General features: G+C 44.7%; 1 protein-coding gene across 2 annotated transcripts; it reads right to left on the reverse strand.

Moving 5' to 3' along the window:
- Positions 1 to 771: 771 nt before the first annotated feature.
- LOC109766688 (protein BONZAI 1) lies at positions 772 to 18,782 on the reverse strand. 2 transcript variants are annotated; one of them, XM_020325468.4, is made up of 16 exons: positions 18,390 to 18,782; positions 17,612 to 17,659; positions 5,756 to 5,901; positions 5,584 to 5,632; positions 4,994 to 5,050; positions 4,429 to 4,611; positions 4,148 to 4,282; positions 3,407 to 3,468; positions 3,069 to 3,174; positions 2,880 to 2,994; positions 2,699 to 2,775; positions 2,468 to 2,605; positions 2,063 to 2,227; positions 1,874 to 1,987; positions 1,593 to 1,689; positions 772 to 1,416 (listed from the first exon to the last, which is right to left on the reverse strand). In XM_020325468.4, exons 1-16 carry the CDS (start codon positions 18,753 to 18,755, stop codon positions 1,322 to 1,324), a joined length of 1,953 nt encoding a protein of 650 aa, XP_020181057.2. In that variant the 5' UTR covers positions 18,756 to 18,782; the 3' UTR covers positions 772 to 1,321. The 2 variants fall into 2 exon arrangements, with proteins under 2 accessions (XP_020181057.2, XP_020181058.1); XM_020325469.4 differs by having other exon boundaries at positions 4,160 to 4,282; positions 18,390 to 18,744.
- Between the last annotated feature and the right edge of the window lie 4,253 nt (positions 18,783 to 23,035).

The raw sequence follows: 23,035 nt of genomic DNA on the forward strand, positions 1-23,035 counted from the left end.
AGCAAGACAAATGTATCCAATTTAGGCAGCATCATATTCTCATGAACATTAGAATCATTACTAAGAAACAAAAGTACCTGATAATTTAATTGGCGTGCGCGAGCTCTAGTAATTGGTCCAGTATGTATAGCAGCAGGGGCTGTGGGTGTAACAATGATATTGATGTCCTCATCACCAGGCCCATGTAATTTTGAAATACACTTAGTAGCATGTTTTTAGAGTCTGTATTAATAGGGGAAAACGACTTAGGATAGAATTTAGTCCCCATCTTGCCAAGGATGGATGAAATTCCCATGTCTCCCTATATAGGGCGTCATTTTAGAATTGGGTTTTGTTTAGATTAAATTCGTCATAGCTGCAACTCACGTCCTTCATTTGTGTTCAACGACCCCACTTGATTAGTAAAGCTTTTCTCTTAAATTCGCAATATTCAAATTGCAATATCAGTTTCTTACTTGTTTTTCATTTGCGTGCAGGAAATAGACCCTTGTGATCTCGTTGATCATGCTGCGACATGGTCAATAACCTCTCAAAGTTGGTTTAGCGATTACTAAGGCACGTCTTCACATGTTCGTTGTCGGATCGTCAAAGCCAACTTTCACCGAAAACGATAGCTACCTCTCATCAAAACATCCGCCTCTATCACCAATGCTTACAACCTCCACGGTGCATAGTATCATAGCTTGATATCATAGTGACCTCATTTATTGTCAAGCAACACTCCAGCCAAGTACTAGAACACACATGAGGAAATGCTGAAGTCCACAAGGGTAATAAACGGCACAAACTATATTAACACAGTATATTACAATACAAACAGGACCAAACGGAGCTTGTAGAATCTCAACTCATAACCAGAACAAAAACGGGAACTAAACATTGAACATCTTGTTTGAGCCTGTATGCAGATCATACACAAATCAGAATTTTAGATGGGTCTTCTGAAACAACAATCTTCAAGCTGCAGTACCTTGCAGTTCTTGCCTCGACACAAACCACCCTGAACCCGCATGGGCATGGTAGACTTGGCAAGCAACAAAATAGCATGGAGAGTATGAAAAATGATATTTGATCCAGGCTAGGATCTCCAGATAAGCAGCAACCAGCATGGAGAATATGCCATTGATATTTGATCCAGGCTATAATCACATGAGATCGATCTCTTTTGTCTTCAACATCTTCAGAATCCATCTTGTTCCTTCTTTTCACAGCCAAGGCTTAAATTTTGCACAATGATGTGGCTGAATCGCTAAATCATAGTAGTAACAAAGAACGTTAGAAGGATATCTTCTAAAGACTTGCCGCCAGATGTAATCTTGTATTAACTAATTGCTTGAATTTCTCTAGTTCTCATGTAAGTCATGAACTGCCCAGGTACTTCAGCAAGAAGTGACTGAACTATGGATATCCCGGTACCTGGAAATACGATGGATTATCACATTCCTTTACTTTCTAAGTGAAGGTCAGGAAAGCAAAATCATATGCAGGAGACAGCGAACAAATATTATACAGATGGCAAGATACATGAAAACAGAATGATTTGTCCTCTAATGCCAAAATTACATCGAACACAGCATTACTAAAACACATACCATGCACATCTTTCATTGGGGCGAACTGTATCACATCCCTTGATGCAACTCTCCCCGTTGAGCTTTCCAATCTTCCCCCTTTATTTGGATCCAGAAACTGCACAGTGAAGGAATATTGTCGTCTGATTTTATCCACTTTTCAGTGATTAGGGTTATGTCATTAGTAGACCCTTCTAATTGGTACAGAACTGTTACTTTAGCATTCCACTTTTATGTCTAAAAGGAAATATACAAATGACTTTACACAAATAAAACTGGGAAAACTTGTCCAGCCCCATTACCTCCATTTCCTTGAAGTCAGCCCCACCAACTCCAACAACAATGATGGACAAAGGAAAATCGGATGCCTTTATGATTGCATCAATAGTCTCCTGAAAATCAGTCACTACACCATCCTGGACAAAAGATTAACGGGTAAGAACGAAAAACATGGTGCAGTTTTTAAAGATGGGCCTAGAGGTATTACATACCGTCACTATTAACAGAATAAAGTATTTCTGTTGGTTGCTTGTAAGGGATTGGCTTGCTATTGCTGTAGCGGTGCTAAGTAGAGGACCAAAGAGTGTAGGACCAGCCAATGACACATTGCGTAGCGCACTGATATAAGCTGACATAATTCCCTGTATTCCCTCAACCTGAGGAAGATTATATGGGTAGGCTATGAATAAATGGAAGCTTAAACCTTAAGAAGCCACCCAAAAAAGAGAGGAGAATGCGGCACAAGGGTTCATTCATTTTGCAAATACAAACAAGTTTACTAAACTTAACTAAGATGGGTGAAAAAGCGGATTCTCAATTAGCTTTCCAGAGAAAGCACACAAATTCTTCATCTGAAGACGATACTCCATTCAAATGTTGGAAATAATGTAAAATACCTCAGGCTGATAAGTGCTGCCATTTAAGTTGAAACAGTGTGAAACAGGACCGTCAATAGGTCTTGCTCCATAGCCCCAAGAGGGGATACGCTTAGCTGGGTCATAGTACTGTAGTATATCTCCAATCTCCAGTATTACCTGCCACAAAAACAGCAATGGAAGAACCTAATATCAATCTGTGCTCAAAGGTTCACCAGAATACAAAACTAGAATGATAAATCAGTTGCCCACTCTTTGATATGCATTTGGCCGTCCGGAGGGGTCAATATAATGCAAGGAATCTGGAAGCCGAGGGTTTCCATTTGAAGCTATAAAGCATAAACATTGACAGTAAAAAATAGGAAACGTGCTGTTACAAACTAGTGAATGAGAATTGAGCAAGGCCAGCTTGCAGTAGCACATCCGTGCATACCTGTGTAGTCGATGGCTACCATCAAATTCAATTGACACCCAGCAGAAATATAATCGATAAAAGTATGTCTACTATTCTCAAGATATTTCTCCACATATACCTGGCTCTTCAATACCTGCATGTCAGAATAAAATTCGGTTAATACAGTATAACAGTTGCAGAGGTTCTACAGAAGAAGAAAAATATTACCTCCTTACTATGACAATCATGTGCATTGCTGGCAGGAACAAAGAAATTTTCACCATTCCCACTATGGTACATGTTTTCCAATTCGGCGACTGATTTTACTATCTTGCTGTCAAATTACAAAGGGTATCTAATCAGAAAAGAACATGAATTTGAGAATTAATGGCATAGGCTATAAGGCACCATTACATGCTAACAACTACTCCCTCCGTCCCAAAATATAAGAATGGTTTTTACACTAGCATAGTGTCAAAAACGTTCTTATATTTTGGGACAGAGGGAGTAATAAACAACAAAAGCGAGTGCAGGTAGCATGTTGAGTTACAAAAGGGGACAATTACCCAACTAGGTCATGTTTGCCATTGCTACTGAAGTTGAAGCATTCTATCATGAGGGGATTCTCCTGAAACATAATACAGCCACGAGAAAAGAAATACAGAGGGATTAGACACATACAAAAGCCATTAGGCAACAAAGAAAGTGGATTTTTTCTTTATTCATTTTAGAGCAGCCGCCTGTGATGCCTGTCGAAGCGTTATCTTTCAAAGGGGGCCGGCTGATGAAGATCTAAGGCTGGCTACCTAACTTACCGCTTCATGCATGCTCCAGTGAAGCTCAGCCATCGATTCCACATTGGACAACTCCATTTAAATTACAGTTTTGGGCTACTCGTCGTTGTCAAGCTCTGCGCCCTTCTACCGTCTTCTTTTACCTTTTGTTGCTTTACTTTTCACATGCGACCTTCCGACTACATAAGCCTAGATTTAGGGTGGTAAGGGCATGTTATTTTGCTAGGGTTTCCCCCTAAGCCGCCGCTGTTCGCATGCCGGCAAGAACTCCTGTAGCTAATCTAAGTGAGTTTTGAATCTTCTGAATTTTCTGAGTTTCCTGAACTTGTCAAGCCGGTCATTGTCACTGCCCATGCGCTTGCAGAGAACTAACAGCACCAGCTAGTGGTTCAAAACTTCAAATAAACATATATGTAATGCTGACTCGAGGGGCACGAAAGTTCGTATATATAAGCTCTGATTGCACCCTAAACAGAAAGTACAAAAGAAAATGGAAGTGGAAAGATCTCATGCCTTACTTCCGACCTGTTGGAGATTCATAATCACTGGCTTCCACTTAGGATTGAGATCATTCTTCCTTACTTCTGTCTTGCAAATTGGAACAGGTGTTCCGTTCTCTGACATTCTGGATATTAGCAAGAAAGGATCCTGTAATAAGCATGATTAGAAAAGTGAAAAACTATTTTCTTCTGCAACCAACAATCCACATGCGAAGCATAGATAGCCATTCACCAAATTGCAAGTGCAACAACAGTAAAACAAGTACCCAGCAAAAGATGAAAACATAAGCTTACACTTTTTGAAAGAAGATCCTTGATTTCAAGATCTGAACAGTGGAATACCATTTCCATTAATGCTTTTGAACCAGCACTTTCTTCGGCCTGAACAGTTAACTCACCAAATTTACTAGGATTTGGTAAGTTGTGCTCAGAAACACCAAGCTTTAGGGTGAACAATCTATTCTGTTTGGTGATAACCTACAAAATCAACTTTGATCTCAAGAAACAAAATATGCAAGTGCTGGCCACACTACTTTGCAACCACAAAACAGTATGTTTATGATGAACCTAGGATAATATGTCGTGGAACTGGAACTACCAACCAGTTCTAGAGCTGAAAATCCAGATGATAAGATAAACTTGGCCACCAGGTTAATACAAGCAGGATTTCTTACTTTGTCCTTTCCTCCCTTCACCACTTATTTTAAGTTTTACAGCACAGTTTGACGTATTCATTGCAGAAGGTCCAAAATAGTTACTCTTTCCTCAACACAAGTATGTTTTGTGCACTTAAGTATTTAGTCAAGGAAAGAAACAATAGCCACGAAAAGCAGCAATGATTTAACCATAGTAAACATACGTCGGATAAATTACAGATGGCTTCTCCAAGAAACTGTTGCTCCTCCAGTTTAAGCATCTGCATTTCAGGGCAGGCTAACATTAGAATTGTAATGACAGATGAAAGGAGGAATGAGAGAAGACTTTCCAAGATATCATATTTGCCAGTATCCTTGCCGAAACTAGTGTGTGCAATGGAATGTAGATTAGGGTTGTTCATATCAGCAAAAAGAAATGGTAGAAAAAAAGGAATAAAGTGAAGAAACAAATAAAATGAACTGACAGTTATAAGAACATAGTACAGATATCTTTCTTCTACTTTGGGAAATCTACGCAGAATCACAATTTTAAGATACTCTGTGGTTTCTAGAGAACTTCAGTAACCAACAGACTAAAAACCACGGAACAATCAAATATTTCTTTTTGTATAATTTACACCATTATAAATAAAAATTAACTAAACCTACAGCTACATAATCCAATTTGGGACAGTGCAAAAAAGTAAAGTTGTCATGAAATGTGGACTTTCACATCGAAGGCTTTCTCTAGCAGAAAATCATCGGTACGAGTATTTTGAGAAGAAAAATGAAAACAATGACAAAACATAATTACCTTTTCACCAACTTCATGAAACTGCGGATCAATATCATAAATATGAAACCTGTGAGGAAATATATCTGTTATAACCGAGGATCGACAAGATGTAAAATTCATTCTTAACACTTGTAGTCTAAGATAGAAACAAGGGAGAATTGAAGTGATTTAGTGAACACTAGAATCTTACACCAATGGCTGAAGAACTTCAAACTGGTATTGCAAAATGATCTTTGCATTCCATGACGGGCTCGATGAATTTACAATAACTTCAGTGCGCCCAATTTCTTCAAGTGCTCCGTCATTGCTCGAATACACAACGACTATGGGATTGCTCTGCGAAAGAGAGAGGGAGATTGAGAAGTGTAACACAAAGTTGGATGAGATAATATGATAGAATAGATTTGTTCTGGACATGGGTCCACAGTATCAAGGCAAGAGTGGCAGCATGGGAGGAGTCCATGAGAGAGAAGTATCCTAAGAGTCCGCTAGTAAAGTATAGGATTAAGAAAGAGTCCAATTGTATAAGGAAATATCTAAGTCTAGTTGTATTAGGAGAGGTCAAGGGCCTCAGCATATATAAGGATGACATATGCATTCACATTGGAGGCAAGCAAGAACAATCAATCTATTCTCCCAAGTTATTCTGTCCTCTAAACCTATGTCTACCCAATCCCTCGCAGCCATGCCAGCTGGGTATCTTCAGCCCAGTAGTTATCCCTTTGTGAATCAAGGTTCACAACATTTGGTATCAAGCCGACCACCATGGCTTCTAGGGGCTGTTTGGATTCGGCCTCTGCTAGCTACGCCAATTTATTGGCAGACGTTTTCGCCGCCAGCTTCTCGCCAACAAATTGGCGCGAAATTGAGCTGCAGCCACCGACATAGCCTGGGCAAGCCAGAAAATTGGCTCCCATCCAAACAGACGGACAGCTGGAAGTCAACGCCAATTATTCGGCTGGGCAGGTGTTGGCTCAAATCCAAACAGACCCCTGGTGCCAACTCTTTCATGGAACAGTTCAAGGCCTCCATCTGATCTACTTTTGACGAATTCAAGATTCGCATACTTGAGACTGATACAGAAAAGAGATGGATAGCAATGGCTTCAGCAGCAAGCATAGTGAGCATGGTAGCAACATCGTTCGTGCAGCCGGAAGTTGACGCAGCAACAGTGATTCGACAAAAAGCGTCAGAGGCGCACGAAGAAGCAGCGGCGACAGTTACTACGAGACATCCAGATGCAACAGCTTCAGATGCAGATAGAGGAGCGACAACAGAGCAACCAGGTGCACAACCACGCGTAACATCATCAGCAAAATCCTCTTCAGTGGTAGGACTGAGGCAGCTGGCTGGAAATACCTCGTGTGTGGTGTGTTACAGCCCTGCCCCTAAAGTGTTGATTTTGCGTTAAAATTGGCAAAGATGGTGGTTAAGTGATAGCCTAGCCTCAAATGTGGAAGCGGAAAGAATCCTATTGCCAACTGAAAGCCAGTGACATAACAAGGGACATCCCAAATATTCTTAGGAGAGGATCTCGGACAGAGGTTCTCCACTGGAAAGATTTTTGTGTGGACTTAAACAAAACAGAAAAATCAAGGAATTCCTTTAATGGTGGTCGCAGTTTCCTTGTTTTGCATCAAGAGAATCAACATCCAAGGAGTCTATGCTGGAAATTGCAGGCATGTTGTACATGAAATCTGTATCTCTAGAAGCTGGAAATCAGGTTGACCTAGAGATATACAAGTTGTACTTGAGAGAATTAGGGAAGAGCTCTAGCAAAATCTGGAGCTGGAGTCAAAGTATCACATCAATACGGGGCTATGAAGGACTTCAGCCCTGGCCGCCACCATGCAACTTGAGGACAAGCTGCTTGTCCTGGAGGGGTGTATTGTGAACATGTGTCCACAGTATCAAGGCAAGAATGGCAGCGTGGGAGGAGTCCATGAGAGAGAAGTACCCTAAGAGTCCATTAGGAAAGTATAGGATTAGAAAAGAGTCCAATTGTATAAGGAAAGATCTATGTCTAATTGTATTATGAAAGGTCAAGGGCCTGAGCATCCATTACTCCCTATGTTCCAAAATCATGGAAGTTCTAAGTTTGTCCTAAGTCAAACTTGTTTCCCCTGCCCCTTAACTTGCACATTTTTCTATACTTATACAAGTTGGACTTAGGACAAACCTAGAACTTCACTTATTTTGGAAAGGAGGGAGCATACAAGGATGAGATGTATCAATGTTTGAGGCAAGCAAGAATGATCAATTTATTCTCCCAAGCTATTCTCTCTAAACCTACGTCTACCCAATCCCTCGCGGCCATGCCATCTGGCTATCTTCAGCACAGTAGTTATCCCACTGTCAAAGGTTCACAACAAGACTTGACGTTTTCCAACAGATTAGCATGTGTGCATGGTGAGAATGATTGCTGAGAAGTCAGAACAAGATAGGTACTAGATAGGGCATCCAGATCAGTTGGTTATCAATGCCAATTTTGTTTGCTACCCATTCCGGTTCACTACTTAAGGTACTACATTTGACTTAAGGGTTATAGCGAAGCCCATAGAGGTTGGTGGCGGTGTAAAAAAAAGCATGACCCAAGCGACATGCCATGGACCGAGGTGGAGGAGGCATCACTGCTTTGCCCCTGATTCTCAGGGCTTCGTCAGAGACCGTTGTGTCTTGTACCCAGGGTGCAGCGGCATCCGGTAGGGTCAGCCTTTTCCCCTGGACCAGACATGGAGGCTGATATCAAATTGCAAGAGCCCTAGTTGCGCAGGACTATACCGTAACCTGGAGGTATTGCGGCCTCACGGGAACAGCGAGGTTAGGTAACGGTAAAATTTCTTTTATGCTTTCCTAATAGTGACCGCTGATTCCTATAAGTACACAACTAGGACCCTCCAAAAGTGATTATTACTTCCTTTAATTAACTAGGATCAAATCCCTGATTAGATCGGCTGCCAGCCCTAACCTGGCTCGCTGGCTTCCCCCTAAGCCTATACGGGATGCCCCACATGACAATAGCATTCTTCAATATACATGCGAACTTTGCCCAATGCTCCTCCTAAAGGGATCTGTATAGACACATAACTATAGCAGCATATGAAGGAAACTTAAAGAACTTGATATTTGGGGGGCTATGTATTTTCTTTGAAGAGCGGGCTAGCATTAAGTGATATCTCTAAGCAGTGCAGTGTTGCTTTGTTAAAGGCTGCTTATAAGTAACATGTCACTCTTCTCTATATTCTATCATCTAAATATCACATGGGTTTGTAAAAGGTCTAATAATTTCACCTTATTTTATTAGGGGAATTGTACATATACCACTAGTGTTTGCTGGTAGTATAAATTACCATTGGATCTTGGAAGTGATGTAATTGCTCTGGTAACACTGAAAACATGGAGGATAGTTTTTTTTTTAATTCTGGTGACAAGTGAACGAGCTTGACTAAATCTGTACCTTAAGTTTTACATACATTTGTTGTTAGATCACCAGGTTTTCCTTGTAAAGTTGCCACTATAATCAGTGCGATTTCTATGTTAACACTGTAAACAGGTGAAATAGTTAATGTTGAACACTCGACCTGCGCAAACAAGTTTGACCATGGTCCAGGCTTACGGCTCATTCTGTTTGCAGGATTCCAAATCAAAGGACTAGAAAAGGTAAAAGATTAACTCTAATTCTTAGGAATTTTCCATAAGGTCGTACCTAATACTAAGAATCCTTGGGAACTGACCCAATATGGACACAATCCTAAGAAATCTAGTACCCACATTCCTATGAAACGAATGGCATACATAAGAAGAAATCCCGTAGGAAGAAATCCTATGAAAATTCTCCAAAAATCCAACAAATCAAATAAACCCTTCCTGACCATACTGCTCTCAAAATTTCAAAAAAAAATTGAAAATTCCCAAGATATGCATAGTGCAATAATGTGTCATGTGTGAAGCTGCATATTTTGCGCGAAAAGTATGTACATCTATGTGATGCATGAAAAAAAATGTGTAGACACAGTTGTTGTGTTGAACCCTCCATTATTTCCTACTTTTGTACAGGGCACAGATGGACATATGATGCGGAGCATCCTACGGACATCACCATGTCAAGAGTCAGTTTGGCAAGTGACACGTGCGACCTCTACTTCACATACATAAAGGTGAATCATCACCTTTACACGTGTTCACTTGACCCCTTCGAGGATGGTATACTACTTGACACTCCTCTCGTGTGCATGCATAGGTATTACCGGAGCTTCACCATTAACGAAAGGGAGTGCAAGCGCATGTGTACGACTACACCATCCGCGAGGGAAGCATGGAAGAGAAGACGGAAGAAGACCGAACAATAGACAAGTCTGCACCTGCCCGGATCATCAGCCCCTGGCCCGGACGATCCGGCTACACGCCCGAAGACAACAGCACGAGCCCGGACGAAGCCAGATCATCCGAACCCCCATCCGGATCATCCGGACCCTCGACGCCTGGATCATCCGAACTACCTCTCGGATCATCCAGACCATGCCTGCGTGCATGACTTGGGCCAAGGCCCGTGTACCCATTTCGCCCCCTCACTTACCCCCTCGTGGCTTAGACTATAAATAGACCTCCTCCACCTCCTTTCTAGGGTTAGCAATATGATAACTCATCTTAGTTGAGCTTTGCTCCTTACCTTCTCTTCTTGAGAGAGAGACCACTCCCATGGAGTTCAAGACCTCCATAAGAGCATGTGAGAAGATCCCGAGGGATTCAAGACCCCCTTGTGGGAAGGATCTATCTAGATCATCAAGACCCCATCTCCTTTGGATTTGGGATGAACTCTACCTTGTATCTTTCCCTTTGATTGTTCATGTACCTTGTGGATCCATGTGTTTGTTAGTCTAGTGGATGTGTGATTGGATTTGTTCGTGAGTGTTCCTCTTGTGATTTCTCCCCGTTCTTCCTCGTGTTCTTCGAGGAATCCTCCAATTCGTGAAAGATCGGCCATTAGGGTTCCACCCTACATCATCTTGGTATCATGAGCCACGTTGATCACGAATTTGGAGTCCTCTCCTTCGTTTTCTTGCCCAATTTCAAAAATCCCCACCAGAAAATAGCCTCACCAAATTTTTTGCATTTTGTTGGTTCTTGTGAGATTTTGTTGTGTTTGATCCACGATTTTGTTGTTTAGCAAGTGGATCTAGGCTTTCCCCACCTCCCCGCCATGAAATCCCTCCAAAGAAAATCTTTTCACATCAATTTTGACCCTCCAAAATCAAAAATTTCCGCCCAAATCGCGTCCCCGAGAGGAAATCCCGAGCAGTTTGACCTGCCCGGATCATCCGGATGTGCTCCCAGATCATGCGAACATCACCCGGATCAGTTGGACCCTCTTCTAGACGTCCGGCTAACCCACGCACCCAAAAATCAGTACCCGAGTTGACGAACCCGGATCATCCGGACTTACTCCCGGATGCCCGGGCAACCCCGAAACTGACGCAGCTGAAATATTGTTTCGGTCATAACTAATTCATCCGGAGTCCGACTTCGATGTTCTTTAGCTCGTTTCATAGCTATTGACATCCCCCATCCCACGAAAATACTACCACCATCATTTGACTCCATTAAAATTTTGACATTTTGGCATCTTTGCCTAGGCCCTCCACCATAACATCCGCAAAACCACCATAGCCTTCTGCAACGTAACCCATTTTGATCCCCATTGCATTTGTGGTTGTTTGAGTTGTGATTTGAGTCTCCTAAGGTGTTTAGGCTACTTAGGGACGGTTACTTCTTCATTAACCACTACCTCAACTTCCGCATTGCCAACTTCAACACCAGCACCGCTTTCCGCTACCACCATTTGACATTTGAGATTCTGAGTTGTGGTTTTCCCGTTTCCTATGGTGTTTCGGCTAATTAGGAACGGTTCGACATCGCCACTCATTTTCTCCACGGACTCCATCGACATTGTCCACTTCATCATCATCCATCCTTGCTTACAAACGAGAAACCACCGACGGTAACTCCAGCAACATCATTGTACATTTCCTTGCCATTGCATTGATAGCCCCGAGCCTATTGCGTATCTTTCCCACCGAGACTAGCGAGTTGAGAATTGTCGGGGCACGCTCATTGTGCACCGTAGTGATACGCTTACGCCGCATAGCTAGTTTTAGCGTGCAATCATCTTGCTATCATCATTGTGCCATTAAGTCTCTCCCGTGCATATCTTACATACTTGTCTCATATATTGGCTCGAGCATCAAGCATAGTAGAAAAAGCATACAAAAAAAAAGAAAAAAAAAAGGAAAAAGCTTTTAAACAAAAGAGGAGATAAAAAGAGCTTGTAAGCAATAGAAATAGCATTGAGCCATTTTGCATAGTATATCATCTTGGAGCATCCATACATAGCATACTTGGGATTGAAGACGGCACGGTTTCTCACATAGGTTGGTGGACAAGCGTATCTAACCCATTTGAGCAATCGAGCTATTGTCACTCTAGTATCCGTGCAACAGAGCTTTTTGCATGGCAACACATTTTGTGCTCATTCCTTGGTTGCACGGATCCCACTTATCTATCCGTGTGTGTGTTCCTTTGTGCCACCATAGCTATTGATCTATTTGCTTTACATTGCAATTTTGTGAATCTTTCTCAACATTATCGATTTAATTGACTTACACTTGCTTGAATTTTGTGCCACTTGTCCTAACCAAGCCACTCGATAAGCTTTACTTCGTAGGTGCGAGTGAACAAGTCCAGTACTAATTCCGCTATTCTGTCATTTCACGTTGAGTGATACGGGATACATCCTCAACTTTGGGAAAAGGTATATTGGTATTGTTTATCTCATTTCCTACTCACTTTTGCTCGAGTCTTGTGATGGATAGGCAAAGCACATCTACGTCGGTCTACAACAACAACGACGAGCTTGATTCTCTCGACGACGTCTATATTGGTGCTCTCAAGGCGCAACAAGAGCTCATGAAGGCCAAGGCTTCTCCACCCGAAGCACACATCGTGGCGACCAAGCTCCACGACAACGAGCATGAGGATAGTACCACCAAGATGTCCAACCCCGACGAGCTCCAAGATGACGCTCCCAAGTTCGACTTCACCGCCATCCCTCTGTGGCATTGACGATGCCGAGTCTACCACAACTCTTTTTTAAGACGGTGCGGCGACGACTACGACTACGGAGCCTCTCATGGAACATGCTTTGGAAGCCAGCAACATAGTGGCGAGCAAGGATGATGCTTCCATCTTCGGCCTTCATCCATGGCGACAGTGACAAGATGGTTGAGCACGGGATTTTCCCTTCAACCATGGCGGCCTATGATGATAAGTTGAGAGACTTGTGCCACCATATTGAGAGTGAGAGTGACTTCACCACTAGCCCCATATATGATGAGATGCCACAATTCCCATGTGAGGAGAGCCACAACCCCCACCACTTGGGTGAGATGAGTGACTCCACCATATGTGACTTTGAGTGCACCTATTTTGAGGGAGTGAGTGAGCCACCACATAGAGAGAGTGAGATAGTTGATAGGTCTTGTGAGGCCATTTGCACTTATAACGACTTAACCACTACCTCTATTGTGTCTTCTCATTTGGTGCTAGGTCCCATATACAATGACGCCCCGATCCTCGACGACTTCGTCCTTCCTTTGGACAAGACGATGGCCATGGTGGACTATGATGCACCTCCACATGGTTCCATCAAGATGAAGATGATGACCACGATTTGGTCTTTACCACTTCACCTACACCACATGAGTGGAATGAGAAAGGTAACATAGGTGAAGGTGATGCTCTTGTCCCACTAGTGGACATTCTCGACATTGATTGCTTGCATGATGTTGATCCACCTATTGCCATGCTTCATGCTAGTTCGACTTCCCCATGCCATGATTTACCCATTTATGATGAGTTTGATGATTGCCATGTGGAGTCTATTAGTTGAGATGCCATGTTGCATAGGATTTCTTGTGATAATTCTCTCGGTCACATCATGTTTGACAATCCGCTTGACGTGTCATATGCTATGCTTGAGATCAACCATATGTCATATTTGCAATCTCATCGTAGTAACTATGCATATGCCATCAAAATAAACCCAATTTGCACATATGGCATAGATGACAAGCCCATGGTTATTGACATTTGTTTCTCTTGCGATGATATTGGTATGCTCCCTTTGCATCATTTCAATCGTATGCCATGACATGACCACCTAGCTTCGGAAATGCATTGTTTGCCATGTTGTCAATTTTCTCCATGTTATGCTTCCGCTATTGCTCATGAGAACCCCATAGTTTCCTCATACATGTTAGGACATTTTGATCCATCCCATCCATTGCAGGATCTCAATAATTGTGTGCACCATATGCTCTCCATGAATAAAAATGCTATTGTTGTGCCATATACTTGCACGCTCTATTTGTGTCCACATTTTGTTATACATAACAACTATTCTTGCATGATGGATGACATGTTCCTATACCATGCCTCAAATTTCTTTGAGCATTGCTTATTTTGTGCTAACTCACACGTGCACATACACATCATGATGGATGATGTGTCATTCACCACGCACACACTTTTTTGGTTTGTGTCTCTTTTGTGTAGGTCATCACACATATTCATCAACCTTGCAATCCCATGAGTTGACGAAACGAGCTCTTGAGAGCAACGATGACTTGGGATCCCATGGATTGTTTTTCACACCGTTTCCATTGCGGAAGAACTTCGTGCATTTCTTCTATATGGCCTCACATGGTTATGGGTTATTGTCCATTACATATTGCCCATCTTCCATGTTCACTTTGCATGTATGCTCATTTCCATTTGGATGACATGCTTTGGCTACCCATGCTTTGCATCTCACATGATTCATGATTCTAGTGCTCGTATGTGTATTTGCAAGCTTGGTGGAGATATTGCTTGTTATTGCCATGTTTGCTTTGTACCCCATGCCTATGATGATACTTCGATATTGATTTGTGTCCGTGCTTGCTATATGTCATGTGCATTGCCTATGCCTACTATTTGCTCACATGACATGATTGTCATGATTTGCCCTAGTGTGTTGCATCTTCACTCCACTAGTTTGCACGACATGATTGATATGCTTGCTTTGTGTAGTGCATCACCCATGATTCATACTTGCTCAATTCATGCGGTTGATAGACTATTGTCATGCTTTGCACATGATTCATATTGCTTCTTGTCATATATCTCCATATGTTGCCTCTTTCATGCTAGATGATTTTTCATGTATTGAGTGCAACAATGCTATTAGTCTTGCTAATGAGATAGCCCCCATAGCTATCTACCATATATTTGGAGATTTTGACATATTTCTTGTGAAGCATGCTTGTCTTCTCTCTTTGCACTATATGCCTAGTGCCATGAACATTAAGATTGTTGCATCATATTATGCATGCACTTTTACTACTAATGGTTATGTGCAAGAGAAAAGAACCATCATGATGGATGATGTGTTTATCTACCATGCGCGTATGTTCTTTGCTTTGTTTTGTGCATGTGTAGGATACTTGGACTTCATGTCAATTTCTACTTCACATGAGTTAGACCATTCGAACTATTGAGAGCAAGCCTCATACATTCTACCACGACTTGCTTCTACACCGCATTTGCTTGTGCTTCGGCATTGTGAAGGACGCACAAGGACACGCTTTCAAGGTGACATCCTTCTTGAGCATGGATATTGTGGATCATACTACTTGTGTTGCTTGCACCATGAGACTTCTTGGTCATCTTGGACCACTTGATTGCGCACATGTTAGAGATCTTGCTACGACTTATCATTTTCACCTTTCCATGTCTCATGATATATATGCCTTGTGTGCTGCATCCGACTTGTGGATTACTTGCTCCTATCATATGTTCACATATGCCATGCCCCATTGATTATCACATGCTAGACTTGATTGCCTCACACATGATGAACACTTTCTCTTTCCATTGCGTTGAGTGCCACACTATCTTCACTACAGCATATGCACATTATGCTTGGATTGTCTTGCCCCATGTGTTTGGACACTTCATTTTCTTTGGTGTTGTGAATGATTCACATGCATACCATAGACCATTTGTTGAGCGTTTTATGCATGCTTGCTATGAACTTGAGGTAGATGCTTATTCTCTTGTCGCACATATTTGCATCGCTACCTCAGTTTACATGCTTGTTTCCATGATGACCTTGATTTTGCTCACATTATGTGCTTATATGCCATGACACAATCCTATGTCACACCATATGCTATGCTTGATGACGACACTTGTTCGGTGAATCACCACTTGAATGCTTGGTTTTGCACTAACGCTAACCACATTTGTTTTTCCAAGTGTTTGTCGTCCTTGCTCCTTTTGAAGGAATCCCAAGACGGTGCGACATTGGAGAGTGCCTATTTCGAGCTTCAAGATGACGTCCACTTGGTGATCGTCCACTTCTACACGGCAACGTCATCTCTTTCCCATGGTGATTTGGTTTTTGATCCGAGGTCGGATCTTTCCCAAGGGGAAGGGAATGATGTGGAGCATCCTACGGACATCACCATGTCAAGTTTCCGTTTGGCAAGTGACACGTGCGACCTCTACTTCACATACATAAAGGTGAATCATCTCCTTTACATGTGTTCACTTGACCCCTTCGAGGATGGTATACTACTTGACACTCCTCTCGTGTGCATGCATAGGTATTACCGAAGCTTCACCATTAATGAGAAGGAGTGCAAGCGCATGTGTACGACTACACCATCCGCGAGGGAAGCATGGAAGAGAAGACAGAAGAAGACCGAAGAACAGACAAGTCTGCACTTGCCCGGATCATCTGGATCCCCTCCCGGACGATCTGGCCGACGCCTGGATGATCCGGCCCATGGCCCGGACGATCCGGCTACGCGCCTGAAGATAACAGCACGAGCCCGGACGTAGCCGGATCATCCGGACCCCGACGCCCGAATCATCCAGACCACCTCTCGGATCATCCGGACCATGCCTGCGTGCGTGACTTGGGCCGAGGCCCATGTACCCATTTCGCCCCCTCACTTACCCCTTCGTGACTTAGACTATAAATAGACCTCCTCCACCTCCTTTCTAGGGTTAGCAATATGATAGGTCATCTTAGTTGAGCTCCCATGTACCCATTTCGCCCCCTCACTTACCCCTTCGTGACTTAGACTATAAATAGACCTCCTCCACCTCCTTTCTAGGGTTAGCAATATGATAGCTCATCTTAGTTGAGCTTTGCTCCTTACCTTCTCTTCTTGAGAGAGAGAGAGAGAGAGACCACTCCCATGGAGTTCAAGACCTCCATGTGAGCATGTGAGAAGATCCCGAGGGATTCAAGACCCCCTTGTGGGAAGGATCTATCTAGATCATCAAGACCCCATCTCCTTTGGATTTGGGATGAACTCTACCTTGTATCTTTCCCTTTGATTGTTCATGTACCTTGTGGATCCATGTGTTTGTTAGTCTAGTGGATGTGTGATTGGATTTGTTCGTGAGTGTTCCTCTTGTGATTTCTCCCCGTTCTTCCTCGTGTTCTTCGAGGAATCCTCCAATTCGTGAAAGATCGGCCATTAGGGTTCCACCCTACATCAACATACTTACGCTAAAATTTTGAGGATTTACACTTCACCCATGAAGTACATCTAGCTCTGTTCTTTAAGATGCTAATTGTCATACTTGGGCATGTCCTTTTATTACCACAAGTCAGCATTTTCCACCTTGAGGATAAATTCAACATTTTCTTGAAAACTGAGGCTAGCAGTGGCAAATAAACCGTTTCATCCCTTTCAATGGTACGATGTAATTGCAAGTGTAAATTTATTGTTGCACTTGCGCACATTTGCAGTTGTGGATATACAATATCCTACTATGTAACTAACCAGAGATGGAATACAAGTGGTACTTAGTAGCGAATCATTTCAAATATTCAACATGTGATATGTCATAGCAACACATTGAGATGCCAATGACAATAGAATTTCAGACAGGGCAACATCACAATTGCGAGAACAACAAAAGAGAAGTGTACCTTGAAGAAATATTCTTGATCGCCCAAATTTGATGCGGAGAGAGATAACTATTTCAACATGTCACATAGAGCAAAAGTTAAATAATACAGCAAAAGTTAACAGGTCCGATCAATTCAGAAATTGAAATTCTGCTGCTACAATTGATGGATTAAGCAATAAACCAAAACAACACATAAAAACAGACATGTTTCTCCACCCCCCACAAAACACACTTAAGAACGTTCGGGATTCAATACCAAATACCATGACATGACTAAAACAAATGTATCTACTGCTTTGCCCCATGGCTAAAAGTATCCCAATCTGGAGCCCACGAACAAGGTAGGGACCCACTTATCAGTTTATCACTGGCCTTAGGTACACCATGCAGTATATTATAGACAACCCTACATAACACAATAGCAACATTCAGTGTAGGTTTAAACTGGTGAAGCCTTCGATTAGAACATCAGAAAATTGCAGAGTGCAAGTACAAGTCTGTCGTAAATCATATTCATCGCATTTACCCTAGCATATTCAGTGTAGGCTTGTAGATTGCATAACGCAAATGGTATAACATCTTTTTTTTTTGCAGAAATCCCCCGCCCAAGAACAAAAATGCGAACACGGCACCAAAAAAGGGCGCTAGTGGAGTAGGATTAACTGACTTATGCCAAATGGGAATTCCGATCCCGCCAAGCACAAACCACTTCAGCCCACACCATACACAGGCAAGAGCACCACCGAACGAGGTCGAACCAAGAGATGTAGCAGACTAGCAGTGCCTAGACCCCGTACCTCGATCTGCGTGGACGCGCCGGCGCCGCGGGAGCGGAGGAAGCGATCAGCCACGGCGGAAGCGGCATCGGCGGAGGAGGCGGCGGGGCCAACGGAGTGGCGGCCGGCGCCCATCTCGTCAGAGCAGCAGTTCCCCATGGCGTCCTTCTCCTCTCCCGCTTCGCCGGCGAGGCGAGATCTATCCGTGTATCGATCTCGGCGGGGAGAGAAAGGGGCGCGTGGTAATGGGATGGTAGCAGCAGTACCAACTACAGCAAGTGGAGTCGTGGAGACGACGCGGAGACTTGGACAACGGACGGCTAATGGCAACTTCAACGCGGATCGCCTAGTTGACCTCTCAAACGTTGTCCGGACAGTTTCAGTCATTCAAGGCGGCTTATCAGTAAATGTTTTTGGACGTGACTAACGTCCGACTAGATTGGAAATGAATCCTATCCCAACTCCCTTCCGTGAAACAAGCATGCATGCATTTTTTTTTCAGAAAATATTCTTGTAATATATTCATATTCTTGTAATATATTCAAATCACAAACTAATACAAAGTCTTTAACCCATACAAGCACACCCTAAGAGCATCTCCAGCCGCGCCCCCAACAGGCCCCCAGGCGACTTATCGCGCCGGCATAAAAAAAACACCCTAGTCGCGCCCCCAGGACGCTCAAATCCGCCGGCTCGGCCCGTTTTTGGGCCCCGCGATCGCAGGCCGAACTCGGTGCACTGGGGGGGCGGCTCCGGCGCAAGGGAAAAGCACGCCTGGCCCACACCGTCAGGTGAAAAGTCAAGTCTGCCGTCCATATTCGCCTCCCACACCCCGCGAGCTTGGCCGCCACCCGACTGATCCCGGCGCCGCCCACCGCACACCATCGCTAGATAGGCCATTCCCCGCCGGGAAAATAGTAGAGGTTTCGCCGACGCAGCCTCTCCACCACCGTCTGGGCGATTTTTCCGGCGTTCCAGCCGCGGAGGGGCAGTGTCCCGGCGGGTGCGCGCCCACCGCGCCCGCAAGGTGTTTGGCGATTTGCCTGCCTCGGCAATGGACTCAGACGACGAGGAGGCGCTCGCCGCGCTGCTGGAGGAGGAAGCCGATGCCGACGTTCAAGAAGAGGAACATCTCATGGTCCTCGCCGCCCTCGCCGGCCTGCAGGCGAGCAATGAAAAGCCGCGGCGAGGTGGCTCGGTGCCAGGGCGAATGAAAGCAAAGAACCGGCATCGTCTCGAAGGCTACTTCATGCTCTACTCCGACTACTTCGTCGACGCTCCACTGACGGCGACAAAGTGTTTCGGCGCCGTTATCGGATGAGCCAAAAGCTTTTCTTCGGGATTGTGAATTCCATCCGGGAGTTCGAGAGCTACTTCAGGTGCAAGAAGGATTGCATCAGCAAACTTGGATTCACCTCAATCCAGAAGTGCACGATAGCGATGAGGATGCTTGCATACGGAGCTCCCGGTGATTCACTCGACGACTATGGGCGCATGGTCGAGTCCACGACCATTGAGTGTTTCTACAAGTTCTGCAGGGCAGTGGTGGCAGTGTTTGGACCGCAATACTTGTGAACACCCAATGCGGAAGACACTGCTCGGATCCTAGCACAGAATGCATCAAGAGGATTTCCTGGAATGCTTGGAAGCATCGACTGCATGCATTGGAAATGGAAGAACTGCCCATTTGCTTGCCAGGGGATGTATAAAGGCGCCAAAGGCAGTTGCATTGTGGTGCTTGAGGCGGTGGCCACACAGGACCTCTAGATTTGGCACTCCTTCTTTGGTATGCCAGGAACTCACAATGACATCAACGTGATACAGTGCTCCCCTGTCTTTGCCAAGCTTGTTGAAGGTCATTCTCCTCCGGTGAACTTCGAGGTCAATGGGCGGCACTACAACAAGGGGTACTACCTAGCTGATGGCATCTATCCAAGATGGTCTACATTTGTGAAGAATATCTCAAACGCTGTGTCAGGAGGCAAGAAGTCCCACTTTGCCAAGGTTCAGGAGGCTTGCAGGAAGGATGTCGAGCGGGTATTTGGTGTGGTCCAATCTCGATTTGTTGTTGTCCGGTACCCTGCTCAGACCTGGTCGAAAGATCAAATGTGGGAGATCATGACTTGCTGTGTCATCTTGCACAACATGATCATCGAGAGCGAGCAGGAAGAGCCAGTGTTTGACACTGAACCATACTACAGGCAGGGTCCTCTAGCCGAAGTTGATCACTAGCTACCGGCAACCTGGACTGCCTACCTCAATATGCGTGAGGAGATCCGAGACCCACAGGTGCATCATCAACTGCAGTAGGATCTGGTGGAGCACCTATGGAGGATCAAGGGCGACGCCTAGCTCGACGTGTGATGAAATATGAGTTTTTATTTGTTGAACTATATAATTTGTATTGAACTATTTGTTGTTGCACTATTTTGTTGAACTATTTGATTTTCTGTGATGAACTATGTGATAAAAAAATATTTATGTTAGAATTCAATGCCGAACCACGACGAGCCACGCCGAATATGGGCCGATTCTCGCCGATATCGGGCCATTTTTCGTCGAAAGTGGGCCGAAAACTGGGCGATATCGGCGCCTGGGGGCGACGGCTGGATGCCCAACCACCCCCAGAGCTGATTCGACCCCCGGCTCGCCCCCAGGCGGCGATTTTTATGCCTCCTGGGGGACAACGGCTGGAGATGCTCTAACACACATAATAAACCCAAAAAACGCAAAGCACCCTGACACAATCAACAAAACAAGAAAATCTCTGAAGCTCTGTGTCATCATCCCCAAACCTTGCGAGAAGACTTGTGACACCCAAAATTTTATTTGGATTTTTCAAAAAAATTATTTGACTTGAGGGAGGTGATTTAAATTTTTCCTTCAAAAGAACCCTTCCTCTCAAGATATTTTTCTTATCGGCAAGAGTTTTTATTTGGATTCACCCAAGACATGATTTTGGTCTTGGAGGTTCTTCCCTTTTATTTGGACTCAAACCAAAATACTTCTCTCTTGGAAAAATGTCTTTTGACAATTCCTTTGAAAAGCCCTATAGCTTTTGGAATGATCTTTTTCCACTTTCAACAAATCTCTCTTGCCATGACCTATGTGCAAATCCTCTTCCACAAACCTTTCCCTACCTTTGGATCATGATGTACCTCAACTACAGCAAGTTGAACCTCCCCATATATTTATTTTCCATTTATAGCTTATCAAAAACAATTTATGCCTTCTATCTTGATCCTTGGAGGTCTTCAAAGGAACTACTCTTTCTGCTTTGATTTTTGCCCCCAAACCATTTTCCCTTCCTAGTCCTTTGAACCCTCAACCAGGATCCATGAAGATCCACTGGTCTCCAGTTCAAATTTTTCAAACTATACTTGCTGCAAGTTTGGACCAGATTTGCCAAATTTGATGAAATTCATTCAAATCCTTCTCCAAAAATTCTGAGAAAAATCAGGCAGCCTCTGGGTGCATTGAGAGGTCACCTCACCAAGTCCTAGCTCCAGGAAAATTTTTCTTTACACCAAATCATTTCATCGAACACCTTCAGAGCACTGTCAATGTCATGTTCAGTCAAATTTAGTTAACAGTGTCTGAACCACTGTCGTTTCTTCAGTGTCCGTTGCCAATCTCGCCAGTGCCTCGGCGTCGCCGTGTTTCCTGTCCCCTCCCCCTTGTCCTCTGCACCGCACGAGCGCCTGGATGCTTGCGGGCGTCGGCGACGAGCAGGAGGAGGTGCGCCGCCCCGTGACCGACGCCAGCGGCGGCTTTGCGGCCGCCAGAGAGAGGCGCAGCGCAGACGGCGCCGTCCAGCGCCGCCCAAGCCACCGGAGGCCGCCGCGTGGTCTTCCACTCCCCCGTGCGCGCTGCCACCCTCGTCGTGAACCGCTAGGCGCGGAGCGCGCTCTCTGCCGCCGCCGTGCCAGTACGGCGACCCCCGACGAAGACCGACGCCATTACGCCATGCCCGACCGAGTTTAGCAGTGGAACGGGACCGGTAACTCTCACTAGTGCTGCCTGGCCACCTAAACCCTCTGCCAAGCCACTGCCTCGCCGTAATCGCTCGCCGGAGATTCTCCGTTCACGGCCACCCCCTCGAGCCGCCTATAAATAGAGGCCCCGAGCTCCAGCTAGCACCCACACCACCTCTGCACTCCACCAAGACCCCGCCTAGCCACTGGAAGAGCCCCGAGGGAGTCTCCTTCCTCAACTCCGGCCGCCACGACCCGCCACGGGATCCAGCTCGATTCGCCCCCGTGCGTGCACCTCTGCCTCCCATCTCTTGCCAGTAGCTCTCTAGTGCATCCCTCCTTCTGACCCACGCTTCAATTCAAAGTTTGCAGCACACCACCGGAGTTCCCCACCATCGCCCGAGCCGTCGTCCGCCGGAGAAAGTGTCGCCGTCGACGTGGTGCTCTCTGACGCCCAAGTCCACCACCCACCGACGCGGAAGGACACGCTGATACTCTTGGTACACTTTGATCTCCCTGACTCGCCGTGGTTCGACGCCAGCGACCACCGCAGCCTTCGGGCGCCGGCGAGGTTTTTCAAACCTGACATGTGGACCCCCCACGTCAGCCTCTCTTCTTCCCCCCAAAGCGTTTTCTGTTGGCGCCTTCGGGCAGAGTACGTTTTCTCTGTGGGCTGGCGCGTTTCTATTCGAA

Source organism: Aegilops tauschii, chromosome 6, assembly GCF_002575655.3.
Source record: "Aegilops tauschii subsp. strangulata cultivar AL8/78 chromosome 6, Aet v6.0, whole genome shotgun sequence".
Taxonomy (NCBI): Eukaryota; Viridiplantae; Streptophyta; class Magnoliopsida; order Poales; family Poaceae; genus Aegilops; species Aegilops tauschii.